Source organism: Vanacampus margaritifer, chromosome 5 (assembly GCF_051991255.1).
Source record: "Vanacampus margaritifer isolate UIUO_Vmar chromosome 5, RoL_Vmar_1.0, whole genome shotgun sequence".
Taxonomy (NCBI): domain Eukaryota; kingdom Metazoa; phylum Chordata; class Actinopteri; order Syngnathiformes; family Syngnathidae; genus Vanacampus; species Vanacampus margaritifer.
This window is the reverse complement of record NC_135436.1, coordinates 17814374-17830575: the sequence shown is the minus strand read 5'-3', so window position 1 is coordinate 17830575 and position 16202 is coordinate 17814374. Positions and strand designations below refer to the sequence as shown.

The following is a 16202-nucleotide window of genomic DNA, read 5'->3' as shown; positions in this document are numbered from 1 at the left end:
TTTCCGGAGAACAATTTTGAAGAATATTTCTGTAGTATGGAGAGCCCAAAGCCTTTTTTAGGAGCAAGTCCAGCTTGTCAGACGCATTGACAAGTCAGGGATATGCTGGTGCGCTCGAACCTCACTTCTAATCGACTGACTCCCTCAATAGTCCATTGGGATGTCACCTGGTCTGCAGTGCAAGTCACCTCTGCATCAGTGGTCCTGCTCTCCTATCGATATCTCGGTTTAGATTGTAGGGAACAATCTGTATGTCATTTCTCAATGGAATGGAACACAGTGCAATACAATGTAAAGTACAATGAATACACATTTGAAACAATAGTACTTTACACAATGTAAAATCACATTAGGAGGCTCACCTTCAAAATGGAATAGATAATGTGGGCTATACTATATAATGTGACTCCAAACTGATGGCCCAACTAAGTCACTGGGCAGATGAGGTTCTTAAACTGTAGTGAAGGTGGGGCAACTCATGCCGAGTGGGTCGTGCCCACATAAACACAAAAAAATCTGTATAACTGAAATGGTGAAAAACAGTTTAAAGCTATATCTCTACAATCAATCTTTGTACATTTCCAGCAATTATCTTCCTCTTCCAACATGGATAAGATATTTAAAACCATATATGATTTCGCTTCACTGTGAATTTGTGCACAGATCACAGCAGAAGTGTGCTGCTAGTCGAAGCTGGCTGTAACAAGTTATGCTTTAACTTTCCTTTCTTTTCTTTGGTCCTTCCTCGGGTCTCCTGACGGCCTCACGACTCTGGCTGGAAGTGTTCGGTTTAGGTGAACGGTATGGGATTTTTTAATAGGTTTTAGGTGAACTAATGAATACACACTCACACGCACGCACATACACATACTCACCCATTTACAAAAAAAAAAAAAAAAAAAAGAGAGAGCAATGATGATGACATGTCAAATCGGTAAAATTACCGAATGAACAATATTGAGCTCTCCAGGAAAAAATTAAAAAATAAAATAAAAAATGTTTTGCTTTAACCAATCAATATGAGGACAAAAATGCTGACATCATTGAGGGCTAATTTGTGGGCCCTATGATGACAAATGTAATGATTTGATTGGTTAAAGAAATATACTCATTGTTAATAGCTTAAACTAGATTGGCCATCAATACTGATTCTATTGGTCCTTGGCAGTTTAGCATAGAGAAATCTGAATAGACCCACCAAAATTTTTTTTTTTTTACAAGCCCACATCCACTACTGGAGTCACCTTAACCCTAACACAAGGCAACACAACAACTGAATACATTCGCAAAGCAGAGAGAACAAAGGTAGCTTGTTAACATTACTGAAAGAATGTGCATTGACAACATTTAAACGCATATAAAAACAACAGATTTATAGACATTTAAAAGCAAAGGAAATAAATACATAAAAAACATATATTGTAGTTGATTTAAAAACTAAATCAAAGGTATGAGGGGAAAAAAGTTTTAATGTTCTGGATTTAAAAGCATTCATACTTGGGTCTGACCTCATTTCTTTTGGCAACTTATTCCATTTGTGTGTAGCATAACAGCTAAATGCTGCATCACCATTTTTGCTTGGAAGCAGTGCGGTTACGAGAACAGATAAGAAAATGAAGAAAATAAACTGCTGGGATTAAATTAATACTATTATTTTATGGTTAAAATATTTGAATTTAGGTTTTTAAATGTAAGTTCATGTTTCTCATAAGTATTTAGTCCAGCAGAGTACACTTTGCCGACCCGGGCTAATAGCAAAACCACCATAATAACAGACTTTTTGTCAAATTACCCCTCAACCAAAATGGAACCATTATTTTTGTAAAAGCTTCATATTTGACACAGCTCGTCGCATACTTGGATCTCATTAGACTGAGAGAGAAATATGTATCTTAATAACAGTACGGTTGCAAAGGAAGGACAAATGAGCTTTTGTTACAAATGAAAGCTGTGGGCGTGAAAATGTTATCATGACATATTTCCAACTGATTCATGACAATTTGCCTCCCCCTTAGGCAAAGGGGCTTCCACCGCGGCCACATGACGAACAGTTGAAGAAGTTGGGTGGCAACTTGGGGGAGACCCGCTCGCCCGCGGCGCTGCTATTGGTTTATCCGTGACGTCATGACACGGAGGAGTCGGCTTGAGGACTTTATAAAAGCTTCCGTGCGCGCGGCGAGCCACTCTCGACGAAACCAAGCCTGTTTTAAAGAACCGCCAACCTCCACCTGAAGGTGCACCATGAGCGAGGTAAGACTATTTGACGCGTTTTGAGTGATTATGACGCACGGCTTTGACGTAATGCGCGCGCGGTGGAAGCATCATTAGGGAGGAATTATTGAGCGTTTCTGTTGCGATTGTCGATTTCTCTCAGCGGTCGTATGCTGCCACTTTTAATGTTTTACTCACATGTGGAACATTATTTAGGACGCATCATTCGCGTGTGCTCTCCTCAATCGGATTTACGCACAGATCTCATGGCTGCTTCTTTTGCCGATCCATGTTGACCCGGAAAAAGTGATACAATGGGCTTTATTGGGAGCTGTTTTGGACGATGCTGGAAACCATTGCAAGTTGAATAAGTGCAGTGTAGAACTGCACTATATGAATCAAGGTGACTTAAACAATTGATGCTGCTTCCAGGCTGTTTTTATTCTGAATATTATTTTTGGAAATACAATGTCACAAGATGGTCTAAGAAGGTCTATCAGACACCAGAACTTTTCAGTTACCGAGTTTCCCCTTCATCCTGAAATACTGTATAACCAGTTAGTTATTTTTATTTTATTATTATTTTTTTTTTTGAGCAACAATACCATTCAGTACGGAATTAGAATATTGTTTATACAAGTATCTGCTGACACCAAATTGGGTGTATTTTAATAAAAAAAAAATGTTTTGGGGACATTTGAGAACATCTTGTGCTGTTGCTGTGCATTCTAGTGATGTGTGAAAATGTTGGCTGTGAATGGTTTCAGGGGAGAGGAGTGTCTCGAGTTGCACAAAGCAGAACCGTCAACATAATCATGGAATATTTTTTTAATGGGAGTTTTACGTGAGGGAATAATCTTGTTTGTGTATACTGTATATACATGAACGTGTGTGTGCGTGCGTCATTTTACTGCACAAATTCTCCTACACAAGGTTATATGAGGGAAACATACATTGGCTATGTTACTACATTTGTTAAATCTAAGGGACTTCAATATTATATAGCTCAAATAAATAGCCTATGCTATAAAGAAAATGATGCTTTTCATTTACATTGTTACACTGGACAATGTTTTCTTTGTCAATTATTTGATCATGTTGACAATTATGTAGAATTAATCATTGATAATTTGGGTGTTGGAACAATTGAGACAAAATGGAGTGCACTATCTGGCTTTAAGCAACCAGTGGAGCTGACAGTGATTCCATCTCATCTAATTTGCTGTCTAAAGTACAGCATAACGACATTGGAAGTTCGATGTCATCAGTTCTCTGGGCATCATTAATCTATGCAATTAAACACTGATGTTGAAATATGAATTCGGAACAGAGAAAGAGATCCGCACATATTATTAGAAACCGTATTTTAAAAAATTGTCGTTAATAGTTTCCATTGTTGATTATGAAAATGTACATCCCTTTTAGAAAACCCTATTTTACTGGGCATATTTTAACATGCAGGTAAATTCAAAAAATGAAAGTATGTCATTTTTGAGTCTGTGTTTGATAACACATGATGCTGGCATAGTATGTCAACACAGCTGCAAAAACCCAAACTTTGCTTTTGAAATGTGTTCCCTCATTACAGCCAAAGAGCCAGATGCCTGCGAGCTACTGCAGAAAAGAGGCAGCAATGTGATTATAGTCATACATTGCAAGAAAATCTTCTGGGGGTTTGGATGGAAGGAATACAGTGAAGTGAAGCTTGCAAGCGGAAAATGCTTTTGCATCCAATTTGCAGACTTTCCTCATGTAGAAATGTTTTTGGAAGCATTTTGTAACCTCATGGATTTTTTTTGGTGCAATTCAAAGAAAAAAGAAAAAGAAAGGATCAGGTCAGGGGAAAAGTGCCTTAACACGGATAGCAACCTTCGGAATAAAGTCACTTTTACTTTCGGTGCACAACTCCATTAGAATGTATGTCCGTCATTACCTGAAATGGCAAATGTAGACATCAGCACACTTCGCCGCAAGCTGTTTGTAACAAATTGTTCACTGGGCAGTGTAATAAAAGATGCATACTGGGTGTGCACACACACACAACAGGAGCTGTTTGAATAATTGAATCCTTTTCACCCGCAGCAAAATCGCCAGCCTTTGATTTGTCGTTAACATGCAAAGTAAAGAGACGCTGCCACTTCCTGTTGATTAATATAGGTGTTACATATAGAGTGGATGTAGTGTGAATACAAGCAGGATGAGGCTGAGGCTGAGAATGAGATGATTATGTTTGTCACAGCAGTGAAGAGCAGAGTAATGCTGAATGAATGGCTGAAATATGTTTAGTCTCCAAACATGACCAGAAGGAATCGCAACTAATTTGGAGATGAATGAGTCACCGCCAGCCTATCTGGCCCGCTTCGCTCTCTTTCATAAAACAAGCAACATTAGGTATTATTTTTATTTTTATTATTTTAGGTAGTATTTTTCAAATGACCGGTTCATCAAAATGGCCCCAACAACACACTTATGGATTGTTTTAATATTTCAATATTTTCCTTTGTTGTTTCTTTTTCAATGGAATTACATCCATGCATCCATGTCGGGACGACTGGAGTAGGTTTTTGCCTCTTTTCTTTTTCAGGATCACCACAGTAAGGATAGTTTACGTTTTCTTTGCAAACTAATGTATGATAATATATTTCAAGACGTTGTGGGAACATAATAGTTTTAGTGATACAGATTGCCAAAAACAAGTTGTTTTGTGGCACAATTTACTTCCCCTAACCCCACTCAGGAAATTCTCCAACCATCTTTACCTCTACCTCCTCCACCTTTCCCTGCTCCTTCCAACTCTCTCTTCCTCCTCTCCCTTGCTGGATTATTAAAATGTTCTATAGTAGCACTTGTCTGTACTGAATGAAATCCCTAATTTCCTCAAATACTTATATATTTAACTCATTCACTGCCATTGACGGCTATAGACGTCAAAAATTCATTTGAACTATTTCTATTAGTTTAACATCTTTTCCCACTTTAGTTATAACAAGAGTATGAAAGCCTAGAATTTTTTAAATTATATTAGAACAGATATAACATTTGTGATTAATCGTGAGTTAACTAGTGAAGAATGAAAACCTGGAAATATATTTTTTTGTACATTTAGAATAGATATAAAATTTGTGATTAATCCTGAGTAAACTAGTGAAATCATGCGATTAATTACGATTAAAAATTGTAATCGCCTGACGCCCCTTATTTTTAATAATCTTTTCTTAAAAAAAATAAAAGATTATTAAAAAATTAAGATTTTTTTTTTTTTAAATTAGGGGCATCAAGCGAATTTTTAATCGTAATTAATCGCATGACTTCACTAGTTAACTCAGGATTAATCTCAAATTTTATATCTGTTCTAAATGTACAAAAAATAATAATTTCTAGGTTTTCATACTCTCGTTAACAAAAATGGAAAAAAAATGTTAAACTAATAGAAATAGTTAAAATTAATTTTTGATGTCTATAGCTGTCAATGGTAGTGAATGAGTTAATGATTCACCACAATTCACCAATAATATAAGACACATTTTTCTTTTTTTCCCTTTTTTTTTCTTTTTTAGCCTGATATCCAGTTTGTAGGTTAGTCATAAAAATACCCAATTCTGAATTAGCATTGAGGACCTTTAGTCTGGATACATGTCATAATAAGAGGTTGTAGATCTCTGCTGGACATTTGATGTACAATGATGCTGGAGCTGTGTTGGAACTTACATTTATTATGTTGTTATACAGTCAAAGTACACTAATAAATTACAGTAGATGGGATAAACTGTTCCACCGGGTTAGCTTACCACATGGCTACCACCATGTTTAATTTTTTATCCACCACCGCTAATATGATGCACCTTCATGCTAGCTTTAGCGCCCAATTTTGCAGTGCAGTACAGTACTGATGTATAAAACAAATTATGTACTAAATTTGACTTTGCTTGCACGCTTGAAAAATGTTTTTTTTTTTTTGTGCCTCTTAGCTTTCCAAGTTGCACAAAATGGAGTCTTCTCCCTAAACACCTCACACAGCCACATGGTCATTGAAAATGGTTTCTTAGCAACAAAGGTTGGCTCAACTTTCGAGTACTTCAGACTACCCCTTACTGTATCATGCTCAGAGGCGTCTACAGTATTTTGCCCCGCTCAACTAACTAAATAAGGTAATCAAAGAGAAAGCACCCTCCATATGATGTAGTACAGTTATCATTAATGGAATATAGTTAAAGGAATACCTCATCGTCTTCTAAAAAAACGTCCAGCTCTCATAATGAGCATCATAAGATTTTGCTGTTGTGCCGAATCAAATGTCTAGGGGTGCAGCTACCCCAAGGTGCATTCTTTAATTTTTATTAGACTACCCCCCCCCCCCCCCCAGGCCCCCAGTTTGTGTCTACCAGAGAAGCAAGTCAACAACTTCAAAAACGATTAAAAATCCAACAGAACAAGTCCCTAAAGCTTCTGTCAGCGTGTGCACGTCAAAGAGAAATGAACGAGCTGACAACAGAAAAAAATGTCAGTTGCTCCAGATAGTGGAAAATGGCTGACTGGGATGTTTTAATCCCTTTCCCCCCCTCTGCACAGACAAGAGGTTAAGCTACTGACACCGTTACTAGACATCATAATAACACTGTTGCACTCATCAAGGGCTTTCACTATAAAATATGTTACTCGGAATAACATTACTGGAAATAACATTTAATCCTTTTGAGTATGTTATGTTCACATAACATTGCAATGAATGATGATTCCTGCAGTTTCGAATCATTATCACCAGTGACTGTGAGTGGAACGACAATCAATGAAGAGTAAATAATGTTCAAGATGATGCTAAACATTTTAACTTCCGTCCATACGGTACTCTTCACTAATTAACAGTGTACATTTAAAGATGTACACACATTTCATGCGCAGTATAAAAATGCTTTTTTTACAAAGAGTCTAATGCTCACTTTTTTTTTTAATGGTCTGGTTACCTTAGATACAGTATCCAAAAAGGTGAAATGCAAGTGAGGTGCAAAATTGAACTTCCAGTGAGCAGTATATGAGAGTGTGTGAGATTGACGAGACAAAATTCAACATACCTGCTCTCCATTCACACTTGAGACACTAACGGAGAAGGAAAATAGGGACGCACTTCTGTTGCGTTCTGTTCTGGTTAGACGTAAAGAACAAATAAAAATACCTCTAGTTGAGGTCTTTTCTCAGTATTTTTTAGGTGAGATTAAAACAATGCATTAATTAGAGATCATAATAAATTAATCTATTAAAAAAAAAAAAATCTCTTTACAGTACTAACTGTAAATACGTGAGTGGGAGAAATATTACAAACTCTCAGTATGATGAAGGCTACTCAGTACCAGAGGTGGGAAGTAGTTACATTTACTTGAGTAGTTACATTTATTTGAGTAACTTTTTGACAAAATTTTTTTACTTCTAAGAGTAGTTTTAACACACAATACTTTTTACTTTTACTCAGAGGTGAAAGTGGCTAGAATTTCTTGACGGAATTCCCTGACATAAAGGTCGCTGCGCAGCCAGAATGTTTTTTTTTAAATGATGTGCAAAATAGCAGATAACAAAAACACCAACGTGCACACATCGACGTGACTTTTTTGGATTAGTGTAGGTTATTTTTATTTTTTTTTACCGGAAAAAAATGCATGTGGGTTTGGCTCATTATTCAACAAGTGTACATTTAGGGCATTAATCATCCCATTGTTTTCCTTTCTTGTTTGGGCCTCTTCTCATCTGTGGGTTCAAGCACTTGCTCGCCATCCCATTAAAAGAGTGACATTAATGGCTTTCACCATCAGCGTCATGAAGCGTTTAATCCACCAATTGTATCTGAGGGTGAAAATCTGCATTTATGTCCCCGTGGAGGCCACAAGATAATTCTGCCCTCGTCTCTGACTGGCAAAGCCCCAAGAGAAACTGGTGTGTCACTATGTTCAGATGCTAAGCAGCTTTCGAGCCTGTTCTGCAGGATTAGGGGACTTTTGTGGATTGTGTCATTCTGATGTGTCGTGGCCTCCCACGTTGCTGGTTGCGTTTTCATTTGCCATTGAACACGCAGATGGATCCCTCCCGGAGAGACCGCTTGACTTCTTAAAAGCACCAAAACTTGTTTTAGTGGACTGTTGGCATTCATGAATCAAATGTGCAGACTGCATTTGATTTGAGCTACAGCCATTATTGTTTAGCAATAATGATCTTCACAATGTGAGATTCATCCATCCAAACATTTTGCATACTGCTTTTCCTGTCCAGGAAGTCAATTCAATTCAAAACACTCTGGACTGGTCACCAGTCAAGAGGCTCTCTTTGGACAGAGACTTGTTTGCATTTCATTGAGTTGTCTTTGGTTCTTTTTAATGCCATTTATGGTGTTTTAATAACGCCCTAAATTATTTAACATATTACATTTATGGACACTATGCACATGCTGTAAAGCTTTCATACTGGAACTATGTGGGGTCCGCTGGAGATAAAAGTCTGGATGATTCTGGGCCGCATCAAGTATTCCACAAAAAGGGGTTCACTTACAGTCAACCCCAGATATTTGCTAAAGTGAAAATCCTTTATTCTTGGAAAAACGTTTTTCATGATAAACTGGGTCTCCCGGAAGTAAAACAGAACACAAAATGTATTTTAAAAAGAAACCTGGGGGGAAAAAATCCTTAAATATTAGTGCTGTCAAAGTTAAAGCGTTAGCTAATTAATTAATTCACAAAAAATTATCGCATAAGTCATTTATTAACACAGATTAATCGCACTATTAATTTTGACCACAGATGACCCTGACAGTGTTTGAGCAATGAAGATAACTACATGCATGAAAGTAAAGATTTTAATAAATGTTTGTGTATGACATTGCGTGTGACAGGTGCTCTTTAAATTTGGCGGGCAAAAAATGTTGATAAAAAAAAGCCTTTTTAATTAAGCGATTAATCGTGATTAATCAAAATTCTTAGATGTGATTAATCTGATTAAAAATGTAATCGTTTGACAGCTCTAATAAATGGGTGTCAAATTTCGAGTATGCAGGGGAAAAAAAACTATTACAAAAAAAGTACAACCAATCCAATCTTTATTAAACATGAAAAGTTCTTTAACCCGTGAGCAAGATTGGTGACATCTTTCTCATCTCCCTGGTACTTTGCATACTCCACTTGATATGCTTGATATTGTGATTCACTGAAGGGAGTTCTAAACCACAATATCAATCTGGGACTGCTCCATGTTGATTTGCTCGGGAAAGGCGGGACATTCTGTACAATACTTCAAGCTGATTGGCAAATGCGGCATTGTGCACGTTTGTTTTAACCAATTCAGATTCAGATTCTGAATCTGAATTTCAGCATCCATTCGTCCATGTTAGGTTTGTTTGTTTTCCCCGGCGTCGGCGCTGACTTCCTGGTTTCGTCACAGCTGCAATGTCGCTCTGTGATTGGTCCGAACCACCAGTGGTTCAGATCGGTGGGAATTAACAGGCTCGGTACAAGATGTATTCTCCGGAGTTTGTGAACTCACAAATACCGCGAGAATTCATTTTGCAGAGCAAGGTTAGTAAATGGCCCCCCGGGCTGCAAGTTTAAAGTGAAAGTCAACCCAAAAAACATTCCTTGATAATAATATGCTATATGTAACCTCACTAGTCTAAACATGACATTCTGATTAATATTACATTTGTGAAAAATTAGTTATGCAGCAAAATCCATCCTTTTATGTCCATCTCAGGGGGGCGGCCATTTTGCCACTTGCTGTCGACTGAAGATGACATCAATGCTGCTCAGGGCTCAGGCAATGACCAATCACAGCTCACCTGTTTTCTGAACCTGAGCTGTGATTGGTTGTTACCTGAGACCTGAGCAACTGTGATGTCATCGTCAGTCGACAGTAAGTGGCAAAATGGCTGCCCCCTGAGATGGATAAAAAGGGCTGGGTTTTGCTGCTTAATTCTAATTCCACAAATGTGATATTAAGCAGAATGTTTTTTTGGGTTGACTTCCCCTTTAAGATGCCTACTGTCAAGCTTGAGTCTCCCATTTTCCATGATCAAACAATCTGCATGAGCTCATTGGTGTTCCTTAACATTGACTCCCATTAGGTTGAGTCTAATTACCAATCACGCCATCAGCCAACACAGCAAAGAAGAGGACAAACTCACCTGCAACTGCGCATCACTGAAATTGCCTCTATTACACACTTGGCTGGTTAAGCGACTTGGGCTTTTTTTTTTCATAATGCATCTGAGTCTGATTACTATTATAGAGCCATAAATTCACAAGCTGTGCACACGCTGGGGGGTGGGTGATGGGGGGGGGGTGCAACATGCTGTTCTTGGTCAGCTTGGACGGCAACTTGCACAGGCAATCCACAATGTATAGTGAATCAATAAAATAAATAGGCATATCTATTAAGCCTGTTACTCAGGTGAAGTGCTTTGGGAGTGCTTCCCTTGCCGCGGCTGATAAATTAATCCATATCATAGGGAAGCAGCAAGCACGCAAACATAAATTGATCTAGAAAGGTAATAGTGTCAAATTGGCAATAAAAAGCTAAATGATTACAGAACGCAGTCGAATATTAGTATTTAAATCGTGTCTCCTCCTAACACCCTTAAAAATCTCTTCTCTGCTCACAGTGCGTATCGCACTCGATGTAAATCACACATTTCAAGCAAGCTCAGCAACAGAGCAGCCAGTGTACATGTTTCAGTCATGTACCTTACAAGTTGAGGAGTCTGCAAGCGGCTGAATTAGCCAAGCGACGTTCCTGCTGCATGCTGCAAATTTACCCACCACAAAATCATTACAGCATCACACCCCAGAGATTGGAGGCTGAAAATAGCACTTCAGAGACTGCGGGGGACTGCAGGGCAAGCTAATAAGTAGGAAGGTTGCAGAAACAGGTTTGAGCCTAAGAGGGTTTGAACGTGAGAACAAGTGGAAAGATGTCAGTGGAAGCATTTGCATACCTTCAGTCATCACCAACTCTGCCCCAGTAAATCCCAAGATTATGTCAAATAATTATGTGCAACCTTTTCCTTCTTAACTCTCATAGTGAGTTTGGTTATGTAAGAGTAACTTCAATGCACAGATGCTGGCACAGAAAAATAGATTCTTATGATGTAAGCCGGAGAAAGATTTGTTTTGGGGATTTGTGGCCAGAATACATACAAAGAAGGTTAGAGTGGAGCTGCTACTGTGATGATGTAATAAGAATTTTGTTTTGGTAAATAGTCAACATTGATTCATTCTAATGTGATGCTTTTGAGCGCACGCGATGCCCCCCCCCCCCCCCAAAAAAAACAACCAACAACCTTTGAAACAACTGTTTACATATTAGTCAAAAATAGTCAGAATTGTGAAAGTTCACAACAGCTTGCATAGACGGAAACCCAAGGATAAGCTCCCAACTGATTGGGTGGCCTAGAATGATCAGGGTGGGGCTAACGGGGTAATCAAACCCTACATGAGGGCTAGTCAAGGCTAATTGGATGGCAGGGGCAATCAAAGTCATTAGACAAAGAGAACATGCAGGAACATAAAACAAAAGAAAGAAGTCCACCACATACTTAATGTAATGGAAAAGTGGGACTGTAAATATGGCATTGTAAACTGTGTACATAACATACTGTAAGTTAAAACTAGAAATGCAGATGAGCACAATACACGTGTGAAATTTACAAGATTTTCTTCCGTCTTTCAATATGTGAATGAAATCTGTAGTCTTATGAGATTATCCTTATAGCCGAGGTGTGTTGAATGGTTTGTCCCAAGAATAGTGTCTAAAACGAGTCGGGCCGGCAATCCTAAATAATGAACGTGTTCAATATTTACACCCCCCCCCCCCCCCAATTTTTTTTGTGTGCCAGTTAGTTTTTGGGTTGAATTTAAATGTGGATAAATGAAGTAAGTTTAACATTAAAGTTGTTGAGAAATTTTGTAAAACTTTTTACTGTAGAAAACTAAATGGAGAAGCAGAGTGACTGTAAATGCTATTAACTTGTTTAAGTGCATTTAACTTTTTTATTTCATGATTTTCTCCCATCAGTTGATGAAAATTGAATAAACAGAGATTTGCAATGACAATAAGAACCACTAGACTGTAGGTATTTATTGTGGGTTTTTATTTGAGCTCACCCATTAAAAAATAAAATATTTGACCAGTATCAATATTATTCTTATGTTGATTACTGGCAGTTCTTTTAATCTCTGGTCATTAATGGACGTCAAATTCCCCAAACTACTGGAACCTGGCAGGCTAGAAAAAACTGAATCTGGTGGAATGAGTCTTATTCCTTGGTTAATTCTTCTAGACTCCCATGTCCAGCAGATATTTGCTGTCATTGTTATTCTTGTCATGGGCCAAGTTTGACCTCGACATGACTTGACAGTGGCACTTCTTTGCAGCTTTTGAGGAATCGGTCTTGTGACACAGTCTGACGACCTCTTTTGAGCAAATGGGTGTTGAGGAGAAGAATGATTATGGTCTGCTACTGCTTTGGTATACTGCCAAATTACACTCCATTTAAAAAATACACAGATGAGATGAATTATGGTATCTATTTGAATTCCTATTTCTTCTTCCGTGTGACGCTTTTCTGTGGGGGTCCTCCAGCACGTGTGAACATGGCGCGGAAGGACAGGCAGAGGACAGATTCATCATCACTTCTCATAATTAGTCCCCTAATTTGAACACCTTGCTCCTTACAGTTCACTTCCTGGGCTCTCCTGCTGCTTGGCCCACAAAAGCAGACGGGAGTGTTATCTGGGTCGCATTGTTACATAGCATGATGTCACGTGGATCTACTCACAGCTGATGTCCGCCTGGAACTAAATGGCAGCAAGTAGCAAGAGTTCAACCGCCAACAGGCCGACCTCTCCAAAAGGTCAACATCGCTGATCCAGATGGAGTAGCTGAAGCCAAAACATCTATCATTGCTTGATGCCAACATTGCTTATGAATCAGATATTGCAGATTAACCAACTAAGAAGCTTTCAAAGCCTATTGATTCTTTAATGCTCTCATCTTCTTATAAACAGGAAGTGAGTATATGCGAAATTAGTTTGGACACTGTAAGAACATAATCTTTTTGGCAGAATGGCAACAAAATGTGCATTCTGTTCTTTCTCGTTATTGGTCATATTTTTACTGCATAATTTTGACATAAAAGCAGCATCATGGTGTCATCACTCATCAGATTGCGTCCACCTGAAGTTGTTGCCATGGCAACACCGAGAAGGAAGAGAGAAGTGGTCATATTTGTGGCTGTTGAAAAGGGGCCACCTTGGCGAGCCAGAGCTGGAGGTGAGACGGATCATTAACGTTGGTTTTCGCCAGATAACGTGACAACAATAGCTCTCCTTAATCAGCCAAATATGATGAGACTTCAGATGTCAATGATGGCGGGTGGGGGTTACCTGGTGAAAAGGCTAACTCAGGGCTTGATTTTTTTTTTTTTTAAATAAAAAAAAAAGAGAGCAATGATGATGACATGTCAAAAGCGGTAAAATTACCGAATGAACAATACTGAGCTCTCCAGAAAAAATTAAAATAATAGTAATAATAAAAAAAAAAAATTAAAAAAGAAGGGCTTGATTATGTCATTCGTTGCTTTTTTGTTTTTTTAGCCGCTCTAGACACGCATTAGTTCTGCTGGGCAAAATTAGTTATTTGTTGTTGTTGCTGATTTTGACTCTTTTCCCACAAAAGAACAACATGGATTTTTTTTTGGGTGGGTGGGGATGGGGGGGTATGCCATGCTTTTAGTTGTTAAAGTGGACGTCAGGATAATATGGCTGTAACGTGTTGTAACCTTACCAAGCTTATATGCAACATTTTTAACCTGAACATCATGCAAATCAACTAGCAATTGTGATTGGTTAGTTACGATCATGAACCAGAAGTGTTGACATCATCCAAATGATACGTTTTATTGGTTTAGTCACGCGAATATTTAATGTCCACTGCAACCATCTTTGAGTCAGAAGGAAATAATGGAAAAACAGTCACAAGAGCGGTTGGAAATGTCGCTAAATAAAAAAAATACAAATATAATTTAGTAACATTGTTTCACAGATCAGCTTTTAAAAGACACTTCCACTTTGACTGTCTGGCCATCTTACGTTGCCACTCGCTAAACGAGCCTAACTTGAATAAACTAAATAGTGATTTCGACTTCACATTATTTTCTGTCTCTCCAGCGAAAATGCCACACTGTATACAGGTACACACATATATTTACGTGCATATAAGTCCGTGCGTCTGGCATGCAAGCCAACAGAAATACACAAACAGAGGTAAACACAAATGGCGAAACATGGCAAACGAGTAAAGCAGCACACAAAAGGAAATCGACTACTTTATTGATGTGTGACATGAATTTCATGGCTTTTTTTCTGAAAGAGCTAAGTATTGTTCATTCGGTAATATTACCGATTCAACATGTCATCATCATTGCTCTCTTGCTCTCTTTTTTTTGTGTGTACGTGAATATGTGTGTGTGTGTGTACATATGTTTGTGCTCATTAATTCACCTAAAACCTATTAAAAATTCCATACCGTTCACCTAAACCGAATACTTCGGAATCCAGCTAGAGTTGTGAGGTTGTCAAGAGACCTGAGGAAGGATCAAAGAAAAGAAACAAAAGTGAAATCCAGCACCGACCAGACACCACCTACTACTGACTGGGTTACAAACCAGAATCTTTCACCAACCCCAGAAACATCTAAATTAGCACAAATTAGGAAGACCTCAAGAGACCAAAGGAAAGACTGAAGAAAGGAAGGAAGGATAGATGAAGCAGAGTGAGATCTATAGGTGGTGGATCTGGCATGCATGAAAACCTCCACCAAAGAAGGAAGCCGTCGACCCCTGCCCGGACAGGGCAAGCACAACCCCCCAGAGCCCCACGGGGGCCACCGGCCGGAGAGCATACCCAGGAGCCCGGAGCGCCCCTCACCCCAACACGGCCCGCTTCTCATTGCAGGAGAACAGGGCACGGCAGGCCCACCAGGCACCCCACCAGCCCACAGCCCCTGCTCCCGCCCCCTGCTCACACCCGCCACCCACCAGGGATGAACTGTTGACTGTAGTTTCCACTTCCAACTTTACTTCACCCAAATTCCTATTCCTATTCCTTTAATCACTACAAACAAGCATGTGCAGTGCTTCTCCGCAGATTGGTTTTATTGTTCCTTAAATAAAAACCCAGTGAATGACCTCGTGATTAAAAGTGTGTCAGTGAGAATCACGGTAACTGGCTTCTGTAAATTGACTGGTTGATTGAACCTGAAGCCATCGTGATTCCTGACCATGCAGAACTTCATCTCTCCTTCGCCTTCTGCTTTGTTAGGTCCCAACATCGCCGCAATCCCAAATGGGGCAAAGTAATCCCCAGACTCTAGCAAAGCTTGCACTAATGAAAGAAACACCATAAAATGTAATCTCGTCAATTTCAAGGCTCATTAAGTTGTGTAACAGACGGGGAGTTTGAAAAAATAATTTGACGAGGCGATGTAATGTGTTTTCGCTGCTTCTCTCCTCCTCTTCTCTTTTCTCAGTGGGAATTGTTGTGAATTAAAAAATGTTTTCCACTTAGTTGCGGCTGTATTTAAAGAAAAATAATATTTATTTTATTGAACGAGCACAGTTTGTATGACTCAGTTCAGGCACTTTGACCAATCTTCATGGTTGCACGACAGTGGTTGACTTACTTTGATGAGCGGGGTGCACACATAGGGAGACCGGGGCTAGTTTTATCACGGGTAAGTTGTCACATCGCAATTTTTTTCTCCACCAGAGGGCGGAACGAAAAAGTGGAATACCAGTTTTCTTCGTATAAATGGTCAGGAGTTATGTACTGTCTGAGAAGAGAATAGCACTTTGTGAGCTGAGATGAGTGCCAGTTATCTGTTTTGCACAACTCAAAGTAAAAAATGTCAACTTAATATACTTTGAAACAGGCGTCATACATAGACCAATTCTAGCAGTAAAA

General features: G+C 38.8%; 1 protein-coding gene across 1 annotated transcript in view; it reads left to right on the top strand.

Moving 5' to 3' along the window:
* The first annotated feature begins 2102 nt into the window (after positions 1-2102).
* pcp4b (Purkinje cell protein 4b) overlaps positions 2103-16202 on the top strand; it is a 34594-nt gene continuing 20494 nt past the window's right edge. The window contains exon 1 of the mRNA XM_077566843.1: positions 2103-2250. Within this exon, the coding sequence (XP_077422969.1) occupies positions 2242-2250 (9 nt within the window). The 5' untranslated portion in view covers positions 2103-2241. The remainder of the gene's footprint in view (positions 2251-16202) is intronic.